At 35.8% G+C, this 23675-nt stretch overlaps 1 protein-coding gene across 1 annotated transcript in view; it reads right to left on the reverse strand.

Annotated features, from left to right (window-relative positions):
* The window catches only part of LOC149785768 (syndetin-like), a 113705-nt gene that overhangs the window by 84462 nt on the left and 5568 nt on the right, over positions 1-23675 (reverse strand). The window contains exons 3-7 of the mRNA XM_089979670.1: positions 19438-19542; positions 15839-15910; positions 10694-10818; positions 6636-6753; positions 1271-1306 (exon numbers count right to left, since the gene is read on the reverse strand). Of these exons, the coding sequence (XP_089835796.1) occupies positions 1271-1306; positions 6636-6753; positions 10694-10818; positions 15839-15910; positions 19438-19542 (456 nt within the window). The remainder of the gene's footprint in view (positions 1-1270; positions 1307-6635; positions 6754-10693; positions 10819-15838; positions 15911-19437; positions 19543-23675) is intronic.

Raw genomic sequence — 23675 nt, forward strand, 5'->3', positions numbered from 1 at the left:
TATCGCAACAATGGAACAAAGATACCAGGGAAAATGGTCCACTACAATGCTGGCTGACTACTGCTGGACACTCCTCAGAGATGCTCCCGAACAGCTGTACAAGAGACAGGCAAAGAAATCTAAGATGTAGTCAATGACTTGATTTTTTATAGGTAGGCTATTACAGTTGACCTTTTACTATTGGAATGCATTTCGTTATGTAAACATTAATTTCTTGCAGATTACAAAAAACTAGAGCCAATTTTGCAATTTGACTGTCATATTCGTGTTCAGCACATAAAAATTGATAAGAATTGACTAATTTTATTTCAGTAACATGACTTTTGTAAAAATTTGTTGTCCAGTGTTATTAAAGACTAGAGTTTCTAAGGAAAGTTAAACAAATATGTAATGATGATGCTGATGATGAAAAAAGCTGCTGCTGCTGCTGCTGATGATGATGATAATGAATGTAGTAGCTATAGGATTACAAATACTGCAGTCACTGCTGCTGCTGATGATAACCATGACATCTATGATCATAAAATGATGAACATGATGCAAGCAATGATAATGATGCATACAATGATAACCATGATGCATTTAATGATAATGATACATACAATGATAATCATGATGCGTGCAATGATAACTATGATGCATACAATAATAATCATGATGCAAAGAATGATAACCATGATGCATAAAATGGTAATCATGATACAATGATAATCACAATGCATACAATGATAACCATGGTGCATTCACTAATAAACATGATGTATAGAATGATAATCATAATGCATTCAATAATAATCATGATGTATGCAATGATAATCGTGATGTTTTCAATGATAATCATGATGCATTCAATAATAATCATGATACATGCAATGATAATCATGATGTATTCAGTGATAATCATTATGCATGCAATGATAATCATGAATCATAAAATGGTAACAATGCTGCATACAATGATAATCATTATGCATGCAATGATAATCATGATTCCTACAATGATATTCATGATACATTCAATGATAATAATGATGCAATGATAATGATGCATTAAATTATAATCATAATACATACCATGATAACCATTATGCATTCAATCATAATCAAGATCATGATTATCAATTAATATAAAATAAATAAAGAATGAAGAATAATTAATAAAATCATCTTCAAAATGTAAAAGCAGCATCATAGTCTTTTCAACAAGCTTCAGATGAGCCAGTGATGCACATTAATGAAATGACAAAGAAAGATAACTCTAAATACTGACCTCCATCATTTCACGCAGTCTCATGTCTGTTCTTTGCTGACAAAGAAGAAAATATTATTATAAGCCTTTAAGCACGTTTTAGTACATGTGCATTTGTTATACATGTTTTGTGGATACATACTGCATATCTTTATGTCATATATATCAAGAAATATTAAATTTAATTGTCTTTGAAGATAATACAGCTTAAAATATTTAAATAAAAAAAATCAGGTCATTGCTATTTGTGCCACTGTACTCACTTACTTCAGTAAACCAAAGTATTACAGGGTACCAGCATCCTCTGAAAGGTTAATCTTTGTTGGACGGGCATCCCATAATATTCAAACCATGCACACTCATATGCCTTTGAAACCAGGGTAAGTTCTTGCCTTATGAGTCACAAGTAAGCTTAGAGGAACCTAAAAACTTATATCCTGTGAAATGTTAGAGCATTTAACTAGAAGAATAACCCCAACTGCATTTAAACACCTACCACATCGATGCAAATGAGTCTCAAGTCAAACAAGAATCCCTCACATAGACTGATGCATTATTGTCCAAATTTTTTTTATAGAAATTCAAAATAAACCAATTTCCTCATTTTATCTTCTGAGTTTTGAAACCATCTCTGATGTTTTGAGTTATAAGATTTTTAAATTATGACAGCCATATTAGATGCTAGACTCGCATTTTCTTTGCATTTAGGTCAAACTTTACCATTAGAAGACTTTTGGTCAGAATCCCATGCCAATAAGACCATCTATTCAGGACATGATTGTCAACATATGTGCACAGTATTACCAGTATACTGGTTTACCACTGTATTTTTTTCAAGTGCTAAGTACTACAGAACTTATCTACTGTACTGGTACTTCAGTAGAATCTGTCAGTAAGTAATGTAGGGTAATTTCTGAGTTAGTCATATTAACAGCATATTTTCATTTCAAATCACAAAATAATTTTAAAAATTATTATACTTTTAACCAAACATTTTTATTTGTTACATGTTAAATTTGAATATACAAATGCATTTATATTTATGATCCTTTAATCACATGTTTGTCACTTGTCATGTATGCCAACATGGTGTCCAGATGGGATCTTATGAAGGTTATTCAGGCCAAATCCACTATTGTTGAAAAATTTCATTCTACTAGTCTATGTTAGTATTTCAAGCACATCCATTACTTGTAAGACTGTGAATCAGCCTAACATTTTCAGGAGAGCAACTGTTTTCTGTTTGAGTTTTATGTAATTTCTCAATTCCACTAAATATTTTCTCATTAACTGAGTCAGTGTGTTTTATGCTAAATGACCCTGTACGATAAATATCTTGGCTGGATGTTGGCATCCCACTCAATCTCTCCCAGCCTATTATATCAATATTATAGCAAGTGAATTTTAGGCTTCAGTGTCCTTTCTATTTTTTGTCAACAAACAACACTGTAATGTCAGCAGAATGTCAGCCATAGTGTAAGCTTAATCATCCCATTTTAGTTACAGCTTTTTAGATGACAACTGATATAAAAATTACCATAGACACTGTGCATTAAATTTGGGGGAGGATGGTGATTTTTTAACGCTAAGATATTTTATTTTATTCTACTCATTTTTTTTAAAAATAATATCATGGATATAATATGGTCTTGTTTTGCAAGAAATCAGAACAAGATATTTTTTCCAGCAACTGATGGAATTTTCTTTTTAAAAAGTTGCAGGCCTCAGAAGATTCCATTCCTGGTCCCTTATATCACTGTGGTATATGATGGTACGTATCACAGTATGTTCAGAAATACCACAATACAAACTTTTTGTTTTACCTAGCTCTAACCGTCAATATGTTTATTATGGCAGCCACATTTGAATGGCTGCTGAGCACCATTTCACCCGGCACCATTTTCATTTAGGACCAACCCTTTGATGAAAACCCATACTGGATGTCAGATCTGAATCTCTTTCAATCAGAACCCACTAGATATCATGAGAAGTCTTCTGATGAAAACCCCATGTCAATATGACTTTCCATTTAGCTACCGAAGATGTTCCTGATGGCTGAATATGTGGATATATTGGATGTCAAATCAGCACCACATTCATTCAGGACCAACCAGATACCATAATTAATCTTCTAGTGAAATGGCCATTCTAATATGACTTTCCTTTCAGGAGGAGTAACTAAAATAAGATCTTTAAGATGGCTGCCACTGAGACCATATTGGATGTTAGATTGGCACTATTTGTATTTAGGACAAACTAAACATCATAAGAAGTCTTTTAGTGATAGACAGCAATGACACTACGACCATCAGATGCAACAGAAAGATTTTCATGATGGCTGCTGTGGTGACCATACTGGACCTGAGATGGGCACCATTTTAATTTAGGTCCAACCGGACATCATAAGGAATCAGGTCACAATAGCATTTCCAGTTCAGTACCCACGAATGTAGTTCTAGTCTATTTTTAGAACATTTTTTCCTCTCTCATTTTGGTGGTGATTGAAGAGTTTTATTTATGCATGTTTGGTAGGGATTTAAAGGTAATTGTTTATTCTTGAGAATATGAGCTCAGGGTGTGGTTGTTCATGTGTATTTTGCTGACAGTGCACAGTAAGTAATAAGACCTTGGTGATGATCCAGAAGTGAAATCTGTGTTCTGTTTACATTTAAAATGAATTGTGTTCTATGTCCATAAGAAGTATTTCAGTGTAAACTCCATTTTGAGTCACAATAGCAAGATTTTCAGGGCCAAAAGTGGTCTAAAGTGCTTGCTTTTACCAATCACTGCCATCTCACCTGCTTGCATGAGTTCAAGTCTCGGGCTCAGCCAATGAAGGTATATGAGAAAACTTGCCAGTAGCTTCCTGTGGATCAGGGGTTCTGAGCAGAGTTTTCCCTGAGTTCTACCTCCACCAGTTATAATGGCTACCATGTATAGCCTATCATGTACTGAAAAAAGGCATTAAACCCAAACAAGATTTTTAATATGGCTGCTGTGGTGGCCATATTTGAGGCATGAGCAGCTCCATTTTCATTTAACACCAATTAGACCCTGTAATGAATGTGTGTGTAAAGTTTTATGGAGATAACAAACTTGTGCAAATGGATGGATGGATGGGCAACAGACAGACTACAGACAATCGATAACAGGTTATTTCCATAAGCTCTTCTGGTGTATGACCAGTAGAGGTAAAAATTGCAGGATCAAAAAGATTTGTCAATACAAGCATCTTCAGATGATGGCTGTAACATTAATAAAGCTTCATGGAGATCCAATCAAAAATATGAGACTAGTTGCATTAATAAGATTCTGTCCTACATGGCTATCACAACTAAGTCAAAAAGGGCATTAACTCTTGTACAAAATTACACTGTGATCTGCTGAAATGCACATCTTCTGTTGATGACCAAAACATTTACCAAGTTTCATGTCAATGTATCAAAAACTTTGTGACTAGCTGCATTCACAAGACTGCACAGTAGAGAAGAATGGACATAAAGACAGATGGGTGGATATGAGGACTGCCATAAACCCTAGGAGTTGGAGTGTATAAAAACAAATATATTTACATAACTAGGGTCAATGCAATCCAAAATCACTTATATATGTATAGGTTGCTGTGCATTTTCTTGGACTATTCTTACTCTTAGCTGAATATATGTCCCTAATTACACTGAAAAGTATGGGAAAAGATCATTACATTGAAAAATATGGGAAAAGGTCATTACATTGAAAAGCATGACAAGAAAAAGTATTTTACATCGAAAAGTATGGGAAGAAGATCAATGCATCAAAAAGTATGGGAAAAAGGCAATGACAATGAAATGTGTGTGGAAAAAAGGTCTTTACATTGAAAAGTATGGGGAAAAGGTAACTACATCAAAAAGTATGGGGAAAAGATCATTACATAGAAAAGTGGGGGGGGGGAGAACATTACATTGAAAAGTGTGGGAAAAAGATCATAACAATGAAAAGTAGTGGAAAAAGATCATTACATAGAAAAGTGTGGGAAAAAAGATCATTACAATGAAAAGTAGGGGAAAAAGATCATTACATAGAAAAGTATGGGAAAAATATCATTACAATGAAAAGTAGGGGAAAAAGATTACATAGAAAAGTGTGTGAAAAAAAGATCATTACATAGAAAGTGTGGGAAAAAGATCATTACATTGAAAAGTGTGGGAAAAAGATCATTACATTGAAATGTAGGGGAAAAAGATCATTACAAAGAAAATTGTGGGAAAAAGATCAATACATACAAAAGTGGGGGAAAAAGATCATTACATAAGTGGGGGAAAAAGATCATTACAACAGTAGGGGAAAAAGATCATTACACAGAAAAGTAGGAGAAAAAGATCAAATAGAAAAGTGGGGGGAAAAGATCATTACGTAGAAAAGTGGTGGGAAAAGATCATTACATAGAAAAGTGTGGGGGAAAAGATCATTACATAGAAAAGTGTGGAAAAAAGATCATTACATAGAAAAGTAAGAGAAAAATATCATTTAATTAAAAAGTGGGAGAAAATCATCATTACATTGAAAAGAGTGGTATAAAGATCATTACAACAAAACTTATGGGAAAAAGGTCATCACACAGAAAAGTATGGACTTATTATAGAAAAGTATGGGAAAAAGGCCATTACACTGAAAAGTATGGGAAAAAGGCCATTACAATGAAAAGTATGGGGAAAAGGAGATTACATTGAAAAGTATGGATAAAAGGTAATTACATAGAAAGTATGGGGAAAAGGCCATTACATAGAATAGTATGGGGAAAAGGTCATTACATTCAAAAGTATGGGGAAAAGGTCATTACATAGAAAGTATGGGGAAAAGGTAATACAGAGAACAGTATAGGGAAATGGTCATTACACAAAATAATTATAGGAAAAATTTCCCTGTCAATCATTACACATAAACAATAGCTGAATGAATATTTAAAAATTCATCAAATTTGTCTAGACTGAAAATCGAACATTCCTCTTATTAATTACATAAAGTATATGTTGATGAGTAAGCTTTCCAGTATGACACAATTACAGTATCAAACTTAAACTGGTTTTCTGCAACAGAAAGTCTGCGGCAGCAGCTGATTTATACTAATGTCATAAATGCTATTATTTCCCAAGTCTCTTATACTTTCATGTGACTTTATCATTTTCTTTCGATTCTGAATGCAATTAATAAAACTATTCTCATTTTCATTATTTAACATGCCACATTTTTATTTTATGTTTCCCAGATTAATGAATGCCGTAATAAGATCTACATAACATTCAAATCTATGACATTATAATGTAGTGATCACATCATTTTGAACTGCAATGTAAGCATTAATTTAACACAAATGAACATGCTTAAAATAAGCTCTGATCATCCTTACCAGGGTTTTAATTGTATGCAAAGACTTGAGAAGTCCTTTCAGCAGCTGTCTCTTTCTGTAATTGGCCAAGAGCCCCAAGCTGGCTGTGGTAAAACTCTCTCTTGCAACTGACAGCTGCCTATATGTACAAAGATTGATAATTTACTTCTTTATCTCATTTTACCACTTTATCTCATTTTACCACTTTATCTTATTTTACCACTTTATCTCATTTTACCACTTTATCTCATTTTACCACTTTATCTCATTTTACCACTTTATCTCATTTTACCACTTTACCTCATATTTCTGACACTGAACTTATAAAGGTGGTCAAATCTATCTTCAAATAGTACTAATTTCATGTTAAATTCATATTAATTTATTGCATAATTTTGCATGCCTTGAATACAGCAATGCATCAAAGCTATTGTAATAGTTTAAACAGTTTCAAGATTGCTCAACTGTAACACTTAATTTGCATCTTAGTGTTTCTGGATTTGACCGTAAGTTCTAGCTTTTGCAATGATATGTCCATCCCCATCAATGATCTGTGGTTTCTTCCAGCTTCATTCACCTCAAATACTGTACTATGACAAATCTGAGCTACAGAACCCCTCATTATAACCCAGTAGCTGAGGCCTATAAGAGTACAGATCCCCTCATTATATCCCAGTAGCTGAGACCCATAAGAGTACAGATCCCCTCATTATAACCCAGTAGCTGAGGCCCATAAGAGTACAGATCCCCTCATTATATCCCAGTAGCTAAGGCCCATAACAGTACAGATCCCCTCATTACAACGCAGTAGATGGGACCCATAAGAGTACAGATCCCCTCATTATATCCCAGTAGTTGAGGTCGATAAGAGTAGAGAACCCTTCATTATAATCCAGTAGTTGAGATAAATAGAGTACAGATCCCCTCATTATAACCCAATAGCTGGGGCCCACAAGAGTACAGATCCCCTCATTATTACCCAGGAGATGGGGTCCACAAGAGTACAAATCACCCTTATCATAACCAAGTAGTTGGGATCCATAAGATCCCCTCATTATAATCAAGTAACTGGGTCCCATAAGAGTACAGATCCTCTCATTATAACCCAGTAGTTGAGGCCCATAAGTGTACAAATCCCTCTCATTATAACCCTGTAGTTGAGGCCCATAAGTGTACAAATCCCTCTCATTATAACCCAGTAGTTGAGGCCCATAAGGGTACAAATCCCTCTCATTATAACCCAGTAGTTGAGGCCCATAAGGGTACAAATCCCTCTCATTATAACCAGTAGTTGAGGCCCATAAGTGTACAAATCCCTCTCATTATAACCCAGTAGTTGAGGCCCATAAGGGTACAAATCCCTCTCATTATAACCCAGTAGTTCAGGCCCATAAGTGTACAAATCCCTCTCATTATAACCCTGTAGTCGAGGCCCATAAGGGTACAAATCCCTCTCATTATAACCAGTAGTTGGGGTCCATAAGTGTATAGATCCCTTCATTATAATGCAGTAAATGGATCATGTAAGAGTACAAATCCCTTCATTATAACCCAGTAAATGGGGTCCTTAACTGCTGACCACTTTTTATACCGAAGTGCAGTATAACTAAAATGATGCAGTTGAATAATGATAAAACTGAGGCCATTCTGATCACAACACAAAGACTTTCTCATTCACATCCTTTACTTCAAACAATAAATATCAACACCACCAACATTAAATTCACAGTCACTACAAAACCTAGTGTTATTCTGGACAGTACTCTCACAATGCACCAATTTGTTTTGAACATATGCAAGGCTGCATATCTTGAGCTGAAATGCATCAGCTACATTCGCAAATATCTTTCAGTCAATGGCACTAAAACACTTGTGCGTTCATTAGTACTTTCAAGACTGGACTATTATAACTCAGTTCTGTCTGGCTTGTTGCAATATATACTCCAGAAACAACAAAAAGTTCAAAACACAGCTGCTTGGATCATCCTAAGAGTACCATGATCAGAGCACATTTCTCCCCTGCTCTGTACCTTACACTGGCTATCCATTTGATCCAGACTCAAACACAAAATTTGTTCTCTTTGCTACGTTTCAATGATGGACTCCAGTCCAACATACCTATCTGACCTCACCCATGTGTACACACTAGCAAGATACTTACACTCCTCTTCTGACAATCATATACTCATTATTCCCACTATGAAAACAAAGTCATCTGGACAACATGGAATGAATTCCCACTGAACTCAGACACAAAGACAAAGTGATTCCATTCAAGAGCATTCTTAAAACTCACCTATTTCGACTGCAAGAACAAACTTAAAGACCTAATAATGTTTCCTACCTTAAACATTTTCAGCATGTTTTTATGTTTTCTAATTTCATGGTGTTTGTTTTTTCTAATAATATCATTATATATGTTTTTATATGATATATGTGTTGTTAATGTTGTAAAGCACTTAGAGCTTCTAAAGATTAGGCACTATATAAAGTCCTCATTATTATTATTATTATTATTATCATTATAAAGAACTGTTTCCCAATATTCCCCACCAAAGTATGGGTATAATGAACTGAACCACAATATCTCCCACTAAAGCATGGGTACAATGAACTGAACCACAATATCTCCCACTAAAACATGGGTACAATGAACTGAACCACAATATCTCCCACTAAAGCATGGGTATAATGAACTGAATCCTTGCCATGATGGCCGTTTTGGAGATCTGACCATCACCATTTTCATTTATACACAAAGGTTCCCATGGACAATGTTATTATGAAGGAGTGCTTCATAACCATTCCTTCTGGTGCAAAAAGAGACAGCAAGACTTTTAATATATCTGCAACAGTGGCCATATGGGAGAACTGATGCCCACTACTTTCATGTGAACATACGTCATAAGAAGTTTTTCAGTGCAAAACCCATGTTGGCACAACCTTTAATTCAGGAAAAGTATACATGTCAAGAATCTGAAGATGGCCTTATTGGAGGTTTATCAGCATCATTTTCATCTAGAACCAATTATGTATCATCAGAAGACTTTTAATGAAAACCCCATATAGCTATGACGATCCATTCTGAAGGGGTACCTATAACAAGTGTTTCAAAATGTTGCCATGGAGGCCACACTGGATGTCTAAAGGGCACCCTTTTTACTTCGGACCAACTCAACCCTGCACACACACACACACACACACACACACAGAGAGAGAGAGAGAGAGTGTGTGTGTGTGTCTGTGTGTGTGTCTGTGTCTGTGTCTGTGTAAAGTTTCTGGTGGTAGTTCCCAATGATGCCAACTAATATCCTGAACATGTTACATAAATATACTATGCCTAAAATTTAATTCCTGATGTGATACAAAAAGTTTAATACAAACATACAAATAACAGCTTTCAGTGGAGAAAAAAACAACAGGTCAATGTATCCTAACACCGCCTGGAGTGGTTTAGAACAAGCCAATGATCACACAGATAAAATTCCACAAGCACATAATGGCTAATGCTAAAGAAAAAACAAAAATAACTTTCAAACTGAGGTCCTCCTATAGCAATAAAGTCATCAGTATAAGAAAAGTCAGTCACTGTGACCTACCTTCCCTTATTGTTATTCATAATGATGGATGATGAAACTGCAGGATTGTAAAATGTTTACACTGGTGGTCAAGCTGATTCTAGATGATGCCAACAATGTCTGCATTATTTCTTTTTTATTTCATACAGGCAACCTATAATGCTTTCTTCTTAAATTATTAAACCAGTTTTACAGGTTTGAGGAATGAAGCTTTTCAAGTCAGCTGTACTTGAATACAAGATTTGCACATGCAGATAAATCAAATACATCTTTTATGGATGGGCTTATATGCCTATTTTTTCTACATGGTTCATAAATAATTTAGTTGGTAACCAAATAAATGAATGATGATCCTATGATTGTGTTAAATTCAAATGTCTGCATGTACAATTAATAAAGATTTTCAGCTCCTGTGTTCACTCATCCCCTTCCCTCATGTTCCTGTAATATGTGAACTTAGTGAAGCACGTATGTTTCCTGTAGTAAATTCTGTATGTTTACCTTCTTGCATCTGCACATATAACACTACCCAGCTGTAAGGTCTTCTGCAGTTCCATAACTCGTTGTAATTCCCCTGCATAGGCAGGGTGATTCTGTAGCACTAGTTCGGACACTCTTCTGGACACCTTGCAAAATATTTGAACATTCTGAGTTTGCATCCAAGAATATGCACAAACTAAGGCTTTTGCTGAAAATGGACAAACACTGGGCTTGAAGTCCTGGTATATTGAATGCCTGAGCTTGCAGTGTTATTCAATGTATATGAGTCAATTTTTAGTACATGTGTTTCTCAAACTGTCAACACTTTTGAAAAAGTTTACAAAGTGATGTTTTCATTTCAAAGGATAGTAAAATCAGGCAAAGGTAAATGTTTTGCATTTCATTAAAGACTTAGGAATGATAAATTAAAAATTACTAGTGAAATATTTTTCATACTTCTTCATGCCAATATGTTTTTACCATGTTAAAAAAATATACTTATATTTAAACATATGAATACACTGTAATACCAGTGATACCATACAAAACTTAAATATATGTTCATACTGGAGATAACTGGCAGCAAGAGAAATTATATTACCTGAAGAAATAAATAGCAATTGCATAACCATTTAAGCATGGAAATTATTTTTTGCTTTAGATATATGACTTTCCAACATTTGCATAACTACAAAGTTATGTCCCATGCCAACAATATATAAAAAATGTGGCATATTGTTTCACTTAAAACAACTTGCTATTGTGCTTACAGTAAAATATTTTACAATATTAAAAAATGTATTTTACTGTAACAGATTAGGTTATCTCAAATTTCTTGTACTCTTAATATACTGCTATTTTATTACAGTCTTATTAATAAGATTCAACTTGTGAATTCATATTTACAACTGAATTGTAGACACCCTTTTCAATCAACAATGCATAAATTTCACTCCTTCCCCTCATCAACAGTAGGGAAAGAAGGAAAACTGCCTTAAGAACAAGATTCTTGAAAATAGCCTCACTCAAGGCTTCAAAAATCAGTTTAGATAATGACCAAAGAACATACAATATGCTCCACCAAGACATTAAAGTGCAAGAAAGTCCAACCCATGGTAAAGCCCATAGAACACTTAAGAGAATTGAAGAGTGCTTCCCTATATCCCTTAATAGTAGAGATTTAGCAGAGATAATCTACAACACTGCAGTTAATGGATGGCAGATATGTGCAATGTTTCCTACTGCATCAATTACATAATATTCTCCACTTGGTGTCATAAACCTTGGATACTGATTACCTTCTAGCCTGGTGATGCAGTTGGCGGCCTTGTCCTGAAACTTATCTTGGCAGATATAATGTCCAACATGAACCTGGCATAAAGGTCAAGACTCTGGATTATTGTGTGTGAGGGACACTCAGCACTGTAACAACAGCTCTCTCCTCAGTGTTAAATCCCTGGGAGCATTCACCAGCTTGTCAAGCAGATTGCTGAACAATGACAACTGGGGCTGGTGGTGAGGCTTATCATAATGAGCTGCCACACAGTGGTCCTGACTCTGTGAAGACAATGTGGGTATGTAAGAAAGCTTGCCAGTATCTTCTCGTGGGCTGGTGGTTCTTTCCGTGGTTTTCCTGGGTTCCTCCTCCACCATTAATAATTGCCGCCATGTATAGCCTAAAGTGTGCTGAAAAATGGCATTAAACCCTACAATAACAACAACAACTCTGTGAAGAACCTGAGAGACTGATCTGAAAGGTGGGAATGTGTAGGCATACAGTCAATCCCACTTCCAACTGAAGGTCTCCACCAACCGTGCTCACTGGTCTGGGACTGGAGAGACATAAAAGGATAGCTTCTTGTTTAACTTCATCATAAACAAGTATATCATTGGCTTAAGCCCACAGCTGAAAAAGAGTCTCTGCAACCAACTTGTACAGAGACCATTTTGTGAGGACAGCCTTGGCCCTGTCTGCATAGGATGCATGCCAAGACAGATCTCTTGCCTGGAATATGCTGTAGTTTGAAAGTAATGTCCTCTGACACAACCCATCACAGGAGGTTCCAGACATTCCAGCAGAAAGAAGGGGCATGCATGCCCCCTTAATGTCTGAGGTAAGTCATAACCAATGTGACGTTCAAGGCAACCATAACACCTCAATGTCTTAAGTGGTGGATACACACCTGTAATGCTAGAAAAAGTCTGCATTTTCAGGTTGTTTTTATGAAGGTATGATTCTTCCCAGAACCACAAGCCCTGCAGAACCAACACCACAGGTTCTATGTGAGCAACCCAAATGAATCTGGGCATCAATGTATTGGAGAGAGTAAGGTTCCAGACTGTGTATCAGAACTCCAGCCCGAACTTGTCTTGATTTAGCAACCAACTCAGATAGTGACAAAAATCTGGACTCCAGGAGAATTCAATACTGTCACAGAGCCCACGTGAGGCTGCCAGTTTGCTAGCAGCAGGAACAGAATAGCCTGAATGTGCAGTTCCTAGGGTAATTAAGTCCACTGTCATGGTTAATGACTCCATGATAATGAAGCAGAGACAAGCAGACTATGAAGTCTTCTCAAACAGTTCTGCTACTCAGATACATGTACAGGTGTGGAAATTCATCCCACATAAATAAAATTCTGAGAAGGGATCAGATCTGCCTTCCTGGTTGGGGATTAGGCCCAGATGAATCACAGTCTTCCAACAAAGGGGCAGATTCATCAGAAGGGCATATTGTATAATGTGGCATACAACCAGTCAAAATACAGGATGATGGGAACTGCCAATGACCTTAAAATAGCTGTTATTACAGATATCAACCAGATAAAGGATCTGGGAGGGGAAGGCTGGCTGAAGGGAAGAACACAGAACTGGAAGACCTTGTGACACAGACAAAGGAGCAGGATTTTCTAGTTGAATGGAAGGATAGGGATATGAAGGTCGACATCCTGGAGTTCTATGGAGACTGCCCAGTTATTAGACCTGATGGAGTTCCTGAGGTTGACATCTCCATCTTGAAACATTCTTTCTGAAACACTTTGCTTAATGGATAAAGATCAATAATAAGTCAAATTTGCCCCTCTTATTTCAAAACATGGAGATCCAGGAACAGAAACCTGAGCTTTTCATGTCTGATACCCTCTCTACTGACTCCTTCCTCAGAATGGCATAACCCTCTTTCTGCGACAATTCTGGTTTGGTCTTTTGACAGAGATGGAGGGTCCCAGAACCTTGTTTTAATGTGCATTGAACCAATGCATTATATATAAGGTCCATCCAGGCAACTGGAACAGGCTTTAGTCCAGTACCTTAGCACATCAGGAAAAGGGGAACATGAAAAGATATGGCAAGACTCCCCAGTGAAGACTGCTTCCCTCCTTAGAGAAGGGGTCTGAAGAATTCCTGCCCTGGCTCTTCTGATCACACCAGTTTGCAAAATATGAGCAAGAGGGAGGTTTAAAAGGAAAAATAAGGACAAGGGAGAAATGTCAAATGCAACATAATAATGTATATGTGTCAAATGCAACATAATAATGTATATGATTGACCATGGCTATGTCAAAATATATTTTAATGGTGAAATCTGTGGAGTGGCCAGCAACACATGATCACCATAATAAGTCAAAGAGAAAGAAGGGAGATATGCCGAGTAATGGAAATAACTAAGGCATCAGACTGAGATTACATTGTTTTTGTTCTAAGACTACCAACTGTAGGAGGGATTTCACTTTGGAGTGGCACCAGGAAAAGATAGCAATGCAAAATAGCAAATATTTTACTACCATGATTAAACAATGAATTTAAATCTGATGTATTTATCAACAAAGTGAAAAAAAATGCATAACAAATTTCCAATTATAATTTTAAAATTGTACACACATACATGTACCATGATACCATGATACATACAGTACTTGGCAGCTCAATGTCACAGTTCTGTTCAGGTCACTGTCATTCAGTGACATAAATGGCAAAGAAGTATGGATGGAAACTGAGTTTATCTTACATGAAAATTATATGACTGCTGAAACAGTGACTGATCACTATGTGGAGAGTGCTTATCTAGAAACAGTGATCACTGTGTGGAGAGTGCTTATCTAGAAACAGTGATTGATAACTGTGTGGAGAGTGCTTATCTAGAAACAGTGACTGATCACTGTGTGGAGTGCTTATCTGGAAGAAACCCCAATTTTCTTCTGGAGTGCTTCAAAAAATGTTCTGATCAACTGTTTCAAAAGACCTCCTTCTATGACAAGGAAGCCTGATACTAAACAATAACACTGACATGGTTCATGCTGGACTCAAATTTTGGACAAAATGAATTCTCATTAGTGTCACTATGAAGTGATGGGAAAATACAAAGATGTGAGTAAGAAGTCAAAATTTGTAAATGGCAAAGTAAGTTCATCTACAGCTACATGAGATAATATTTTTGGAAAATATTAAAAAGCTTTCTATCTTAAATCTGAAAAACTGCTTCATTAAAAGCATTAGATGGTTACCTTGAAAGTAGGTAACTGTTCACAAAAATAAGTGACTATGCTCATCTAAGGTAAATCATCTCATCCAACGAATTTCATGTGACATTTTTGATAAAATGATCAATTATTTGATTATTTGATAAACTGATCAATCCTGTGATATTTTCTATAAATTGATCAATCATGTGATATATTTCATAAACCCACCAATTTCTTCATAGATTTAGTCTCAAACCTTCTTTAACAATCCAGAATTTGGTTTCAGGGTTGAAAAAGCATATGATTTTGATCACTTCCTAAAATGTCATGTCTGTATGGTTGGTGGTAAAATATCAATAACACAAGTGCAGATTTGACGAGACCAGAAACTAGTACATTAGCACTTAAGTTAATTTTAAAGCATGCTTCAACTGTTTCATATCTGTAGGTACACATTTAATAACCTAAAACTGCACAAGATTGACTGTTTTGGGTAGAATATCAGTGGATTTAAATGGGCAAGGGTGAGTGCTTGGCACCAATTCATGGCAAACAACATCAATTTCATTTTCCTGGTATGCTTAAATGGAATTTCACACACGAATATTCGCCATTTTTCTCGAAGCACCCCCAAATGTGACCCATGGTTCTGAATGTTCTGCGTGCTAAATGAAACAATATGACTAATAAGGAACATTATACTTACACACTGAAGCTGTCTCCGAAGCCTTATTCTATCATTGTCGATTTGCTCAAGCTCTAGTTTTTCAGGAAGTTTCTTTAAATAAAAAAAAAGACTCATTACCAATAAAAACAATACATTACCTCCCTCATTTAGTGCACCCTGGTAACTTGCAAACCCACTCATAATATTGTGGCAGGTGCAGATCCCATTTAATCTCATAAAAGATACCCCTAATTAGACCTCCATTGCTCAACATGAATAAAATACTATTCAACTGATTAATGAAACCTTGATACAGAGGTCTCACTAAGATTTTAAAACTAGGAGTCCAGGACTCCCATTTTGGTAAAAATAGGAGTCCCACCATTAAAAGTTGCAGTCCCTTCTTTCATAGAGAATCAATACAGACGCAAGTGCATCTATTTTTAGAAGGAGAGGTTTTTGTAATGTAATCACTCACTGTAATATAGCTTCATTACAACAGTCCATTGACAGGATTGCATATTTATGGTTTATTTACTTGTATACGTACTTGTAGTAAATTTAGGTAAATAAATAGTATCACTTACAGTTTCAAACTAATTTTATGACAAAATAGTGTATAAGAGGCAGTTAATATATATCCAGATCACCGATTCTGATCTTAAAACACAGGTTTGTATGTTTTATCATCAAAGGATAGCATGCAGGAAATTGATAGTTGCTACCTTATTCGGAAAAGGGTTAATGGTCAATCAACTATCAAAACATAATGCTTGTGAATGGGCAAGAGTTTGTTTGTCAACGTAATTGATATAAAAACTAGGCCTAGCTACTGATGCCTGGATGAATACATTTTGCTACAACACTAGAACAAACCGGGCTAAGGCGAGGGGCATTTAAACAAAATATGGTATGGTCAGTCAATATACCTCTTAAATAATCACATGGCGAAGTCATTTTCGCTTTTCTAACAGAAGAAGGCAAAGTTTACATTTTCAGGCAACTTGTCACCCACTTACGAATGGCATTTGTCTAAGTCTCAACATGTCTTGATTCTGAGGTCATGTGCACTGCTTATTCCGCTACATTCGGAAATGAACACAATAACGAAAGCTAAAGTTGTTTATTTTATGTACTTTTATAAATGACCACATGTACATTACTGGGTCTTTCTGCCTCTGAATTGAATCACTGTAAATATCAGTACATTTTCCCACCCAGCCGCCAGTCAAAGCCTTAGAACTTGCAGCCGAGCTATTGCATCATGTTCTTTTTTATGTACGCCTATAAAATGGCAACATGTATGTATCAAGGGGTCTTTCAGTCACTGAATTCTGTCATTGTAAATATCAGCACAGCTAACTGATCAACACATTTTCCCACAAAGCAGGTGGCTGAAGCAGGACTGGCAAGTCTTTGAATTTTACCGCACACCTATTACATGCGTACGGAGGACTCCTGCCTCAGTGATTTTCTGCATCCCAGATCAAAAATTGGCATCCAAATTCGTGTAATTAAGTGTTTCCGAGATCTCTGTTGATATATTGCTCATTTTATCACTGAAAAAAGTAGATGAGCCCAGAAATTTTAATAAACATCATGAAATTAACAACTTTTAATAAGAAGTTATATTTTGTTCAAATTTCTTTAAAAAGACCTTCTCAGTATAAATAATAATATCAGACAAAATATCAATCAATTAAAATGTTAGTTATGTCTGCTGGTGGCAGCAATTTAAGAAATAAAAACCAATTATATAAGTCAGATCAAGTGAAATTCACAGTTTCAGTTTTATCTGAAATGAAGTCATCATAAAATTAATGTGATATGCCTTCTTGCATTCAAAGGTTTGGGGACCATAACAGTGGCCTAGTAGTTAGAGCATCCTCCTCTGATGCAGGAAGTCGACCCCGACTGAGTCATACCAAAGACTTATAAAAATGGCATTAACAGCTGCCATACTAGGCATTCAGCATTAAGAGGTAAGTGTTAGGACTGGTCGACCTGGTGTCAGGATAATGTGACTGGGTGGGACATCATGCAACATGTTGAGACATCACTATAAACTGCCACACTGCAAACATCAATGCAATATGACTGCAAAATTGTTAAAGCTATGTTAAAAATCCAAAACACACACACACATACATTCATACATTTTTTAAAGTGTCAAATGACCATCACAGCAATGCCTGTAGTTGTTTCCATGAGAACCTAATTTTAAGTGACAACTGTGTTTTCAACTCAAAATTGTGGAAGAGTTTGTTGCATTGTTACAATCAATTAAAACTAGATCTGCTTTGTATTATCAACATTATGTTTTTATATCAAGTCATCATCACACTTGCATGATAGCTACTCTGTAACTGATCCATAAGAGCAAACAACTTCAACAGTACAAGCTATTTACTAACAATTATTCCCAATGCTATTAAAATTGAGTATTTTACCATCTACCCACCCACCCCTCACTTCTGTGCAAGTTATTGGGGGGATGGTGTATAATGTAATAATGATGCATTTAAAAGTGCCTTACTCAAGTGTGTATTACAAATTAGGTTTTGGCCATTGTATTCAGAAATACAGATGCCAATGAATTATCCATTACAACATTCCTTCACTATAATGTACAAGGGAAGCATGGTCATGGATACCACTTTACTGAATGTTAGTAAAACTCTATGTACTGCTTTACATATTAGCTATTTGATGGTCACCACTTTTATGTAGCGCCATTCAGAGACCACAAGAAGCCTTTAAATGTAAACGCTATGTTGATATGATCATCCATTCAGAAGTAGTAATAACATGGTTTACAAGAGGGACACCATTTTTATCCAGGTCCAACATGATTTACAAGAGGGACACCATTTTTATCCAGGTCTAACATGATTTACAAGAGGGACACCATTTTTATCCAGGTCCAACATGACATTACAAGAGGTATTATACTTTCAATGTAACCATCTGTTCTTAAGTAGTAGCAATGACAAGATTTTAAAGATGGCTTCTCTGGGATCTTAATGGATGACAAAGAGACACCAGTTTCATTTAGGACCAACTAGACTCTGGAATGAATGAATCATAAAGTTTCATGGCAAACCTAAAGGAAGATTAGAAGGAGCAGTGAAAACAAACTTGTGTGAATGAAATATGGCCAAGTGAATGACAGACAAAGGGAAAGTGCAGAAGCTCTTCCAGTACATGACCAGAAGAGCTAAAGACAAGGTATATAAAGGATTCCATCAAATCAAGTCTTTCACCCGAGACATGCACTGTGGTGACAAAGCTATCTGCAAATGTTGGCCAGAAAGGAACCCAAGTATTTTAGGATAAAAACTTTAAAATGTGTTTGTGACTTCCAAAGTAAGTTTAAGTTGGATATGGCAACCGATGTGAAAGTACAATGATTTTCAAAAAACTGTAACCATAAACCTTAATACTGCTGACAAGTTCCCAGTTTTTACTGACACACATGTACACCTGCCAACATCTGGAGTGTTGGGAGTGGTCTGAATAAATAAATAACAGAATTAGAAATTAATGTGATTAATCTGAATGAATGGAAGCAGCATTCAATAAATACATGTAAATGTAAAAGACATGTCAAAGTTCCATGTCTCTTGGTCATGTGCTACCTCCAATTCAAGTAGACTGGTGTCATATGTCTCATCTTTGAAGTAGACCTCTGCTATTGAATCTATCACCTCCTGTTCCTCCTCTGGGTTTGAGGACTGCTGTTGCTGCAAAACAATTAAACATTGTTTTACTGATACAATAACTGGTCATTTATGTGGAATTTTTTTATTTTAACAATCAATCAGTCTTCCACAAAAATAAAAACATCCTTTAAAAATTTCTTTTAAAAAGAATAATTACTGATAGAAAGCAATATGAAATTATGCATACCATACGTACTAGCTTATAAGTCAAGTCCAACTGCAAACTACATTCCTCTTAGCCAAATATATACCCTCACATAAAATAATAGTTCAATAAAACTTCATAAAATTTGCACAGATTGAAGATCAATGATTACTCCTATCAACCATATAATGAACAGTTATGTCAGTGAATGAAATTTTTCAGTATGGCAAAATTATTGAGATCACATCAGCTTTCTGCAAAAGATAATCTGAACAACAGATTTAATGTTGGTTGTAAAGTGCTGAAAATTTCCAAAGTTCTCTTCAAGTTTTTTATGATTTTTTCATATTCTTTAACAGGACTGTAACTGTGATTATACAAATTTTATCACCAATGTTTTTCATTACTTAATAAAGAACAGAAGTTGCAAATAATTTTACAAATACGTTATTTTACATTCAAACTCTATCCGAGTTCACGGTGCTATGATACACTTGGGTAACATCTGATGCCATATTGATGACATCATAATTTAACAACCACATTATTTTGAGCTGTGCAGTAAAGATTGATTTGCCTGCATCTTTCAGTTTCAAGATTTTACTTTCTTGCATCGAATTTGAAGGGCATCATGTCATATTATCACAGACTATTACAAAATCATGCAAAGAAAATGTTGTTGTTGTTCTTGCTAGGTTTAACACCATTTTCTCTGCACAAGATAGGCTCTACATGGCAGCCAGTGTAACTGGTGGAGGAAGAACCCAGGAAAACCCAGGCAAGAACTACCAACCCATGAGAAGCTATTGGCAAGGTCTCACACATACCAGTACTGGAAAAGCGAGAGACTTGAACCCACATAGACAAAAGTGAGATTGCAGTTATCAGTAAAGATGAGCACTTAGACCACTCAGTTACTTGAGGCCCCCACAGAAGGGTCTAATGATCTGTAACAAGTCATAAACAGAATTTTACACTGGTGCCCATTTATACTGAATTTGTAAAACCCACTGAATTGTTTTAGTCTATAAATTGCCAATGCTTACATATAGAAATTATTTCCTTCATGTCTCAGATCAAATGAGTACTCTTGAATGATCCTTTACTGCAGTTTAAAGGCAACTAAAAATGCAATTACACTGCATTACTAAACTGTCTATGATCATGTCTAAAACTTTTTAAAAAATCAGACTTATTCTATTTTAGAAAAACTACTGCAAGCTCAAACTGCTGCCCAACATAATAATAATAATAATAATAATAATGAGGACTTTGTATAGCACCTAATTTTTAGAAGTTCTAAGCGCTTTACAACATTAGACAACACCTATAAGATAAAAAACATATAATGAAATGATTACAAAAACAAACATCATGAAATTAGAAAACATTAAAAAAAAAACATGCTGAGAATATTTAAGATAGAAAACATTATTCAGTCTTTTAAGTTTGTTCTTGCAGTTGAAATAAGTGAGTTTTGAGAGCCTTCTTGAATATGATCATTGTGTCTTTGTGTCTAAGTTCAGTTAGCAATTCATTCCACATTGCTGGGCCCTGGTATGCAAAAGAACGCTGTCCATATGACTTTGTTTTCATAGTGGGAATAATGAGTATACGATTGTCAGAAGAGGAGCGTAAGTATCTTGCTGATGTGTACACATGGGTGAGGTCGGATAGGTATGTTGGGCTAGAGTCCGACAGTGAAACGTAGCACAGAGAACAAATTTTGTGTTTGATTCTGGATCGAATGGATAACCAGTGTAGGGTACAGAGCAGCGGGGAGGTGTGCTCTGATCGTGGTACTCTAAGTATGATCCAAGCAGCTGTGTTTTGAACTTTGTGAAGTTTCTGGAGCAGATATTGAGATGAACCAGACAGAACTGAGTTACGATAGTCCAGTCTTAAAAGTACTAATTAACACACAAGTGTTTTAGTGGCATCCGCTGAAAGATATTTGCGAATTGAGCTGATGCGTCTCAGCTCAAGATATGCAGCCTTGCATATGTTCATGACATGTTGGTGCATTGTGAGAGTACTGTCCAGAGTAACACCTAGGTTTTGTACTGATTGTGTGAATTTAATGTTGGTGTTGCTGATATTTATTGTTTGAGGTAAAGGATTTGAATGAGAAAGTCTTTGTGTTGTGATCAAAATGGCCTCAGTTTTATCATCATTCATCTGCAGCTTGTTACATGTCATCCATGATTTCACATCAGAAATGTACCTCTCTAAACCTTGGATGGTAGCATCAACTTCAGTTGGGTGGCTAGATTTGTATATTTGGGTGTCATCAGCATACAACTGGTGAGAAACTGGATGATGATCTATGACACTTGAGGGTGACTGAGTGTACAGAATGAAGAGAACAGGTCCAAGAACAGACCCCTGTGGAACACGACAACATAGATCAACTGGGCTGGAGTGTATTCCATTTGCAGATACAATTTGTGTCCTGTTGACCAAGTAGGACTTGAACCACAGTAAGGCTGTTATGAATGCTAAATACATGCTGGAGACTGTGAAGTAATATATCATGATCTATTGTGTCAAATGCGGCAGACAAATCAAGGAAGGTGAGGACTGTAATCTTTCCGCTATCCAATGCAGAGCGAATGTCATTAACTACTGTTAGAAGAGTAGTCTCAGCACTGTGGCAAGGGCGATATGCAGATTGTACATTGCTAAAAAGACTTTGAATTTAGATGAGATACAAGCTGGGATAGAACAACCTTTTCTAAGATTTTTTATATGAATGAGAGATTAGAAACTGGGCGGTAGTTCTTTAAATCGTTATGGTCTAGTGTTGGTTTCTTCAGCAAAGGCTTTACAATGGCAGTTTTGAAAAATGATGGGAATTCCCCGGATGAGAGAGAGGTATTAATAACATCAGTTAGTGAAGGCAATACTGGATCTAAGCACTCAAGCAGCAGTGATGTTGGAATTGGTTCAAGTTCACATGACTTTGGTGCACTCTTCATCACGATTGTACGTACGAAATCCATAGAGACAGGTTCAAATGCTGCTAATGGTTGCTGCTTAAATTCTGTATCCCAACATAATATTGGTTTATAATTCGTGGGGAAGAGAAAATCAAGTCCTTACAAAGATAAGAACCCCATGTGGGTCTGAGATCACTCATGTGACAAATATATGCCTAACAGCAAAAAATCAGTTGACCAAGAAATCTGGATCAGTAGTATGTAGAAATTTCTTCAAGAGCTGTTAATTACGTACAGTATGAACTCAGTTTCTATGTTTCTTTATTTGTAATATCTTCATTCATATTTGTACAAAAGCATCATTTTAGCCAATACTAAAAGGCCTTTAACACCAGTATGCTTTCTCTCAAGTCAATCAAATTCTTTTCAGCAGGATTGTTGTTTTTTAAAATAGTATTGTTAAAATGCTCTTTTGTTTTTATAAATGACAACTATATTTGATGCCTGATCATTATCATTAGCACGAACTAAAAATATCTTCATTGACTGGATGCTTTCTGCCTTTGATCAAATTCTTTTGGGTGGTTTTGAAACAGTCATTAAAAGGTTGGTCTAATTTTAGCAATACTGGCCATATTTGATGCCAGAACAGTATCAGTTTCATGGACATTTAAGCCCTTCATGTCAGAATAATTTCTGTCAAATATCCGGTCAACTTTTGCAAATTTTATGATTTTTCTAGCTTTAGTAATGGCAGTCATATTGTAAAGTGAATTAACATGTTTGAAAGCCCTTCATGCCAGAGTAATTTTTGTGAAATTATGTCAAATACTGGAGACCTTTTTCTGAAAAGTCACTTTAAGTTTTTCTCTTTTTTTTCAGTAACTGTAGCCACATTTGGTAGTGAATTGGCAGCACTGCTAACTGTAGCCATATTTGGCAGTGAATTGGCAACATTGCTAACTGTAGCCATATTTGGCAGAGAATTGGCAGCATTGCTGCAAGATGGCATGCCTAGAAGCTTTCTGTCAAATTTGGTCAATTTCTGTTGAGCTGTTTTTTAAATGAAG

Source organism: Sinohyriopsis cumingii, chromosome 13, assembly GCF_028554795.1.
Source record: "Sinohyriopsis cumingii isolate HCF-2022 chromosome 13, ASM2855479v2, whole genome shotgun sequence".
Lineage (NCBI taxonomy): Eukaryota > Metazoa > Mollusca > Bivalvia > Unionida > Unionidae > Sinohyriopsis > Sinohyriopsis cumingii.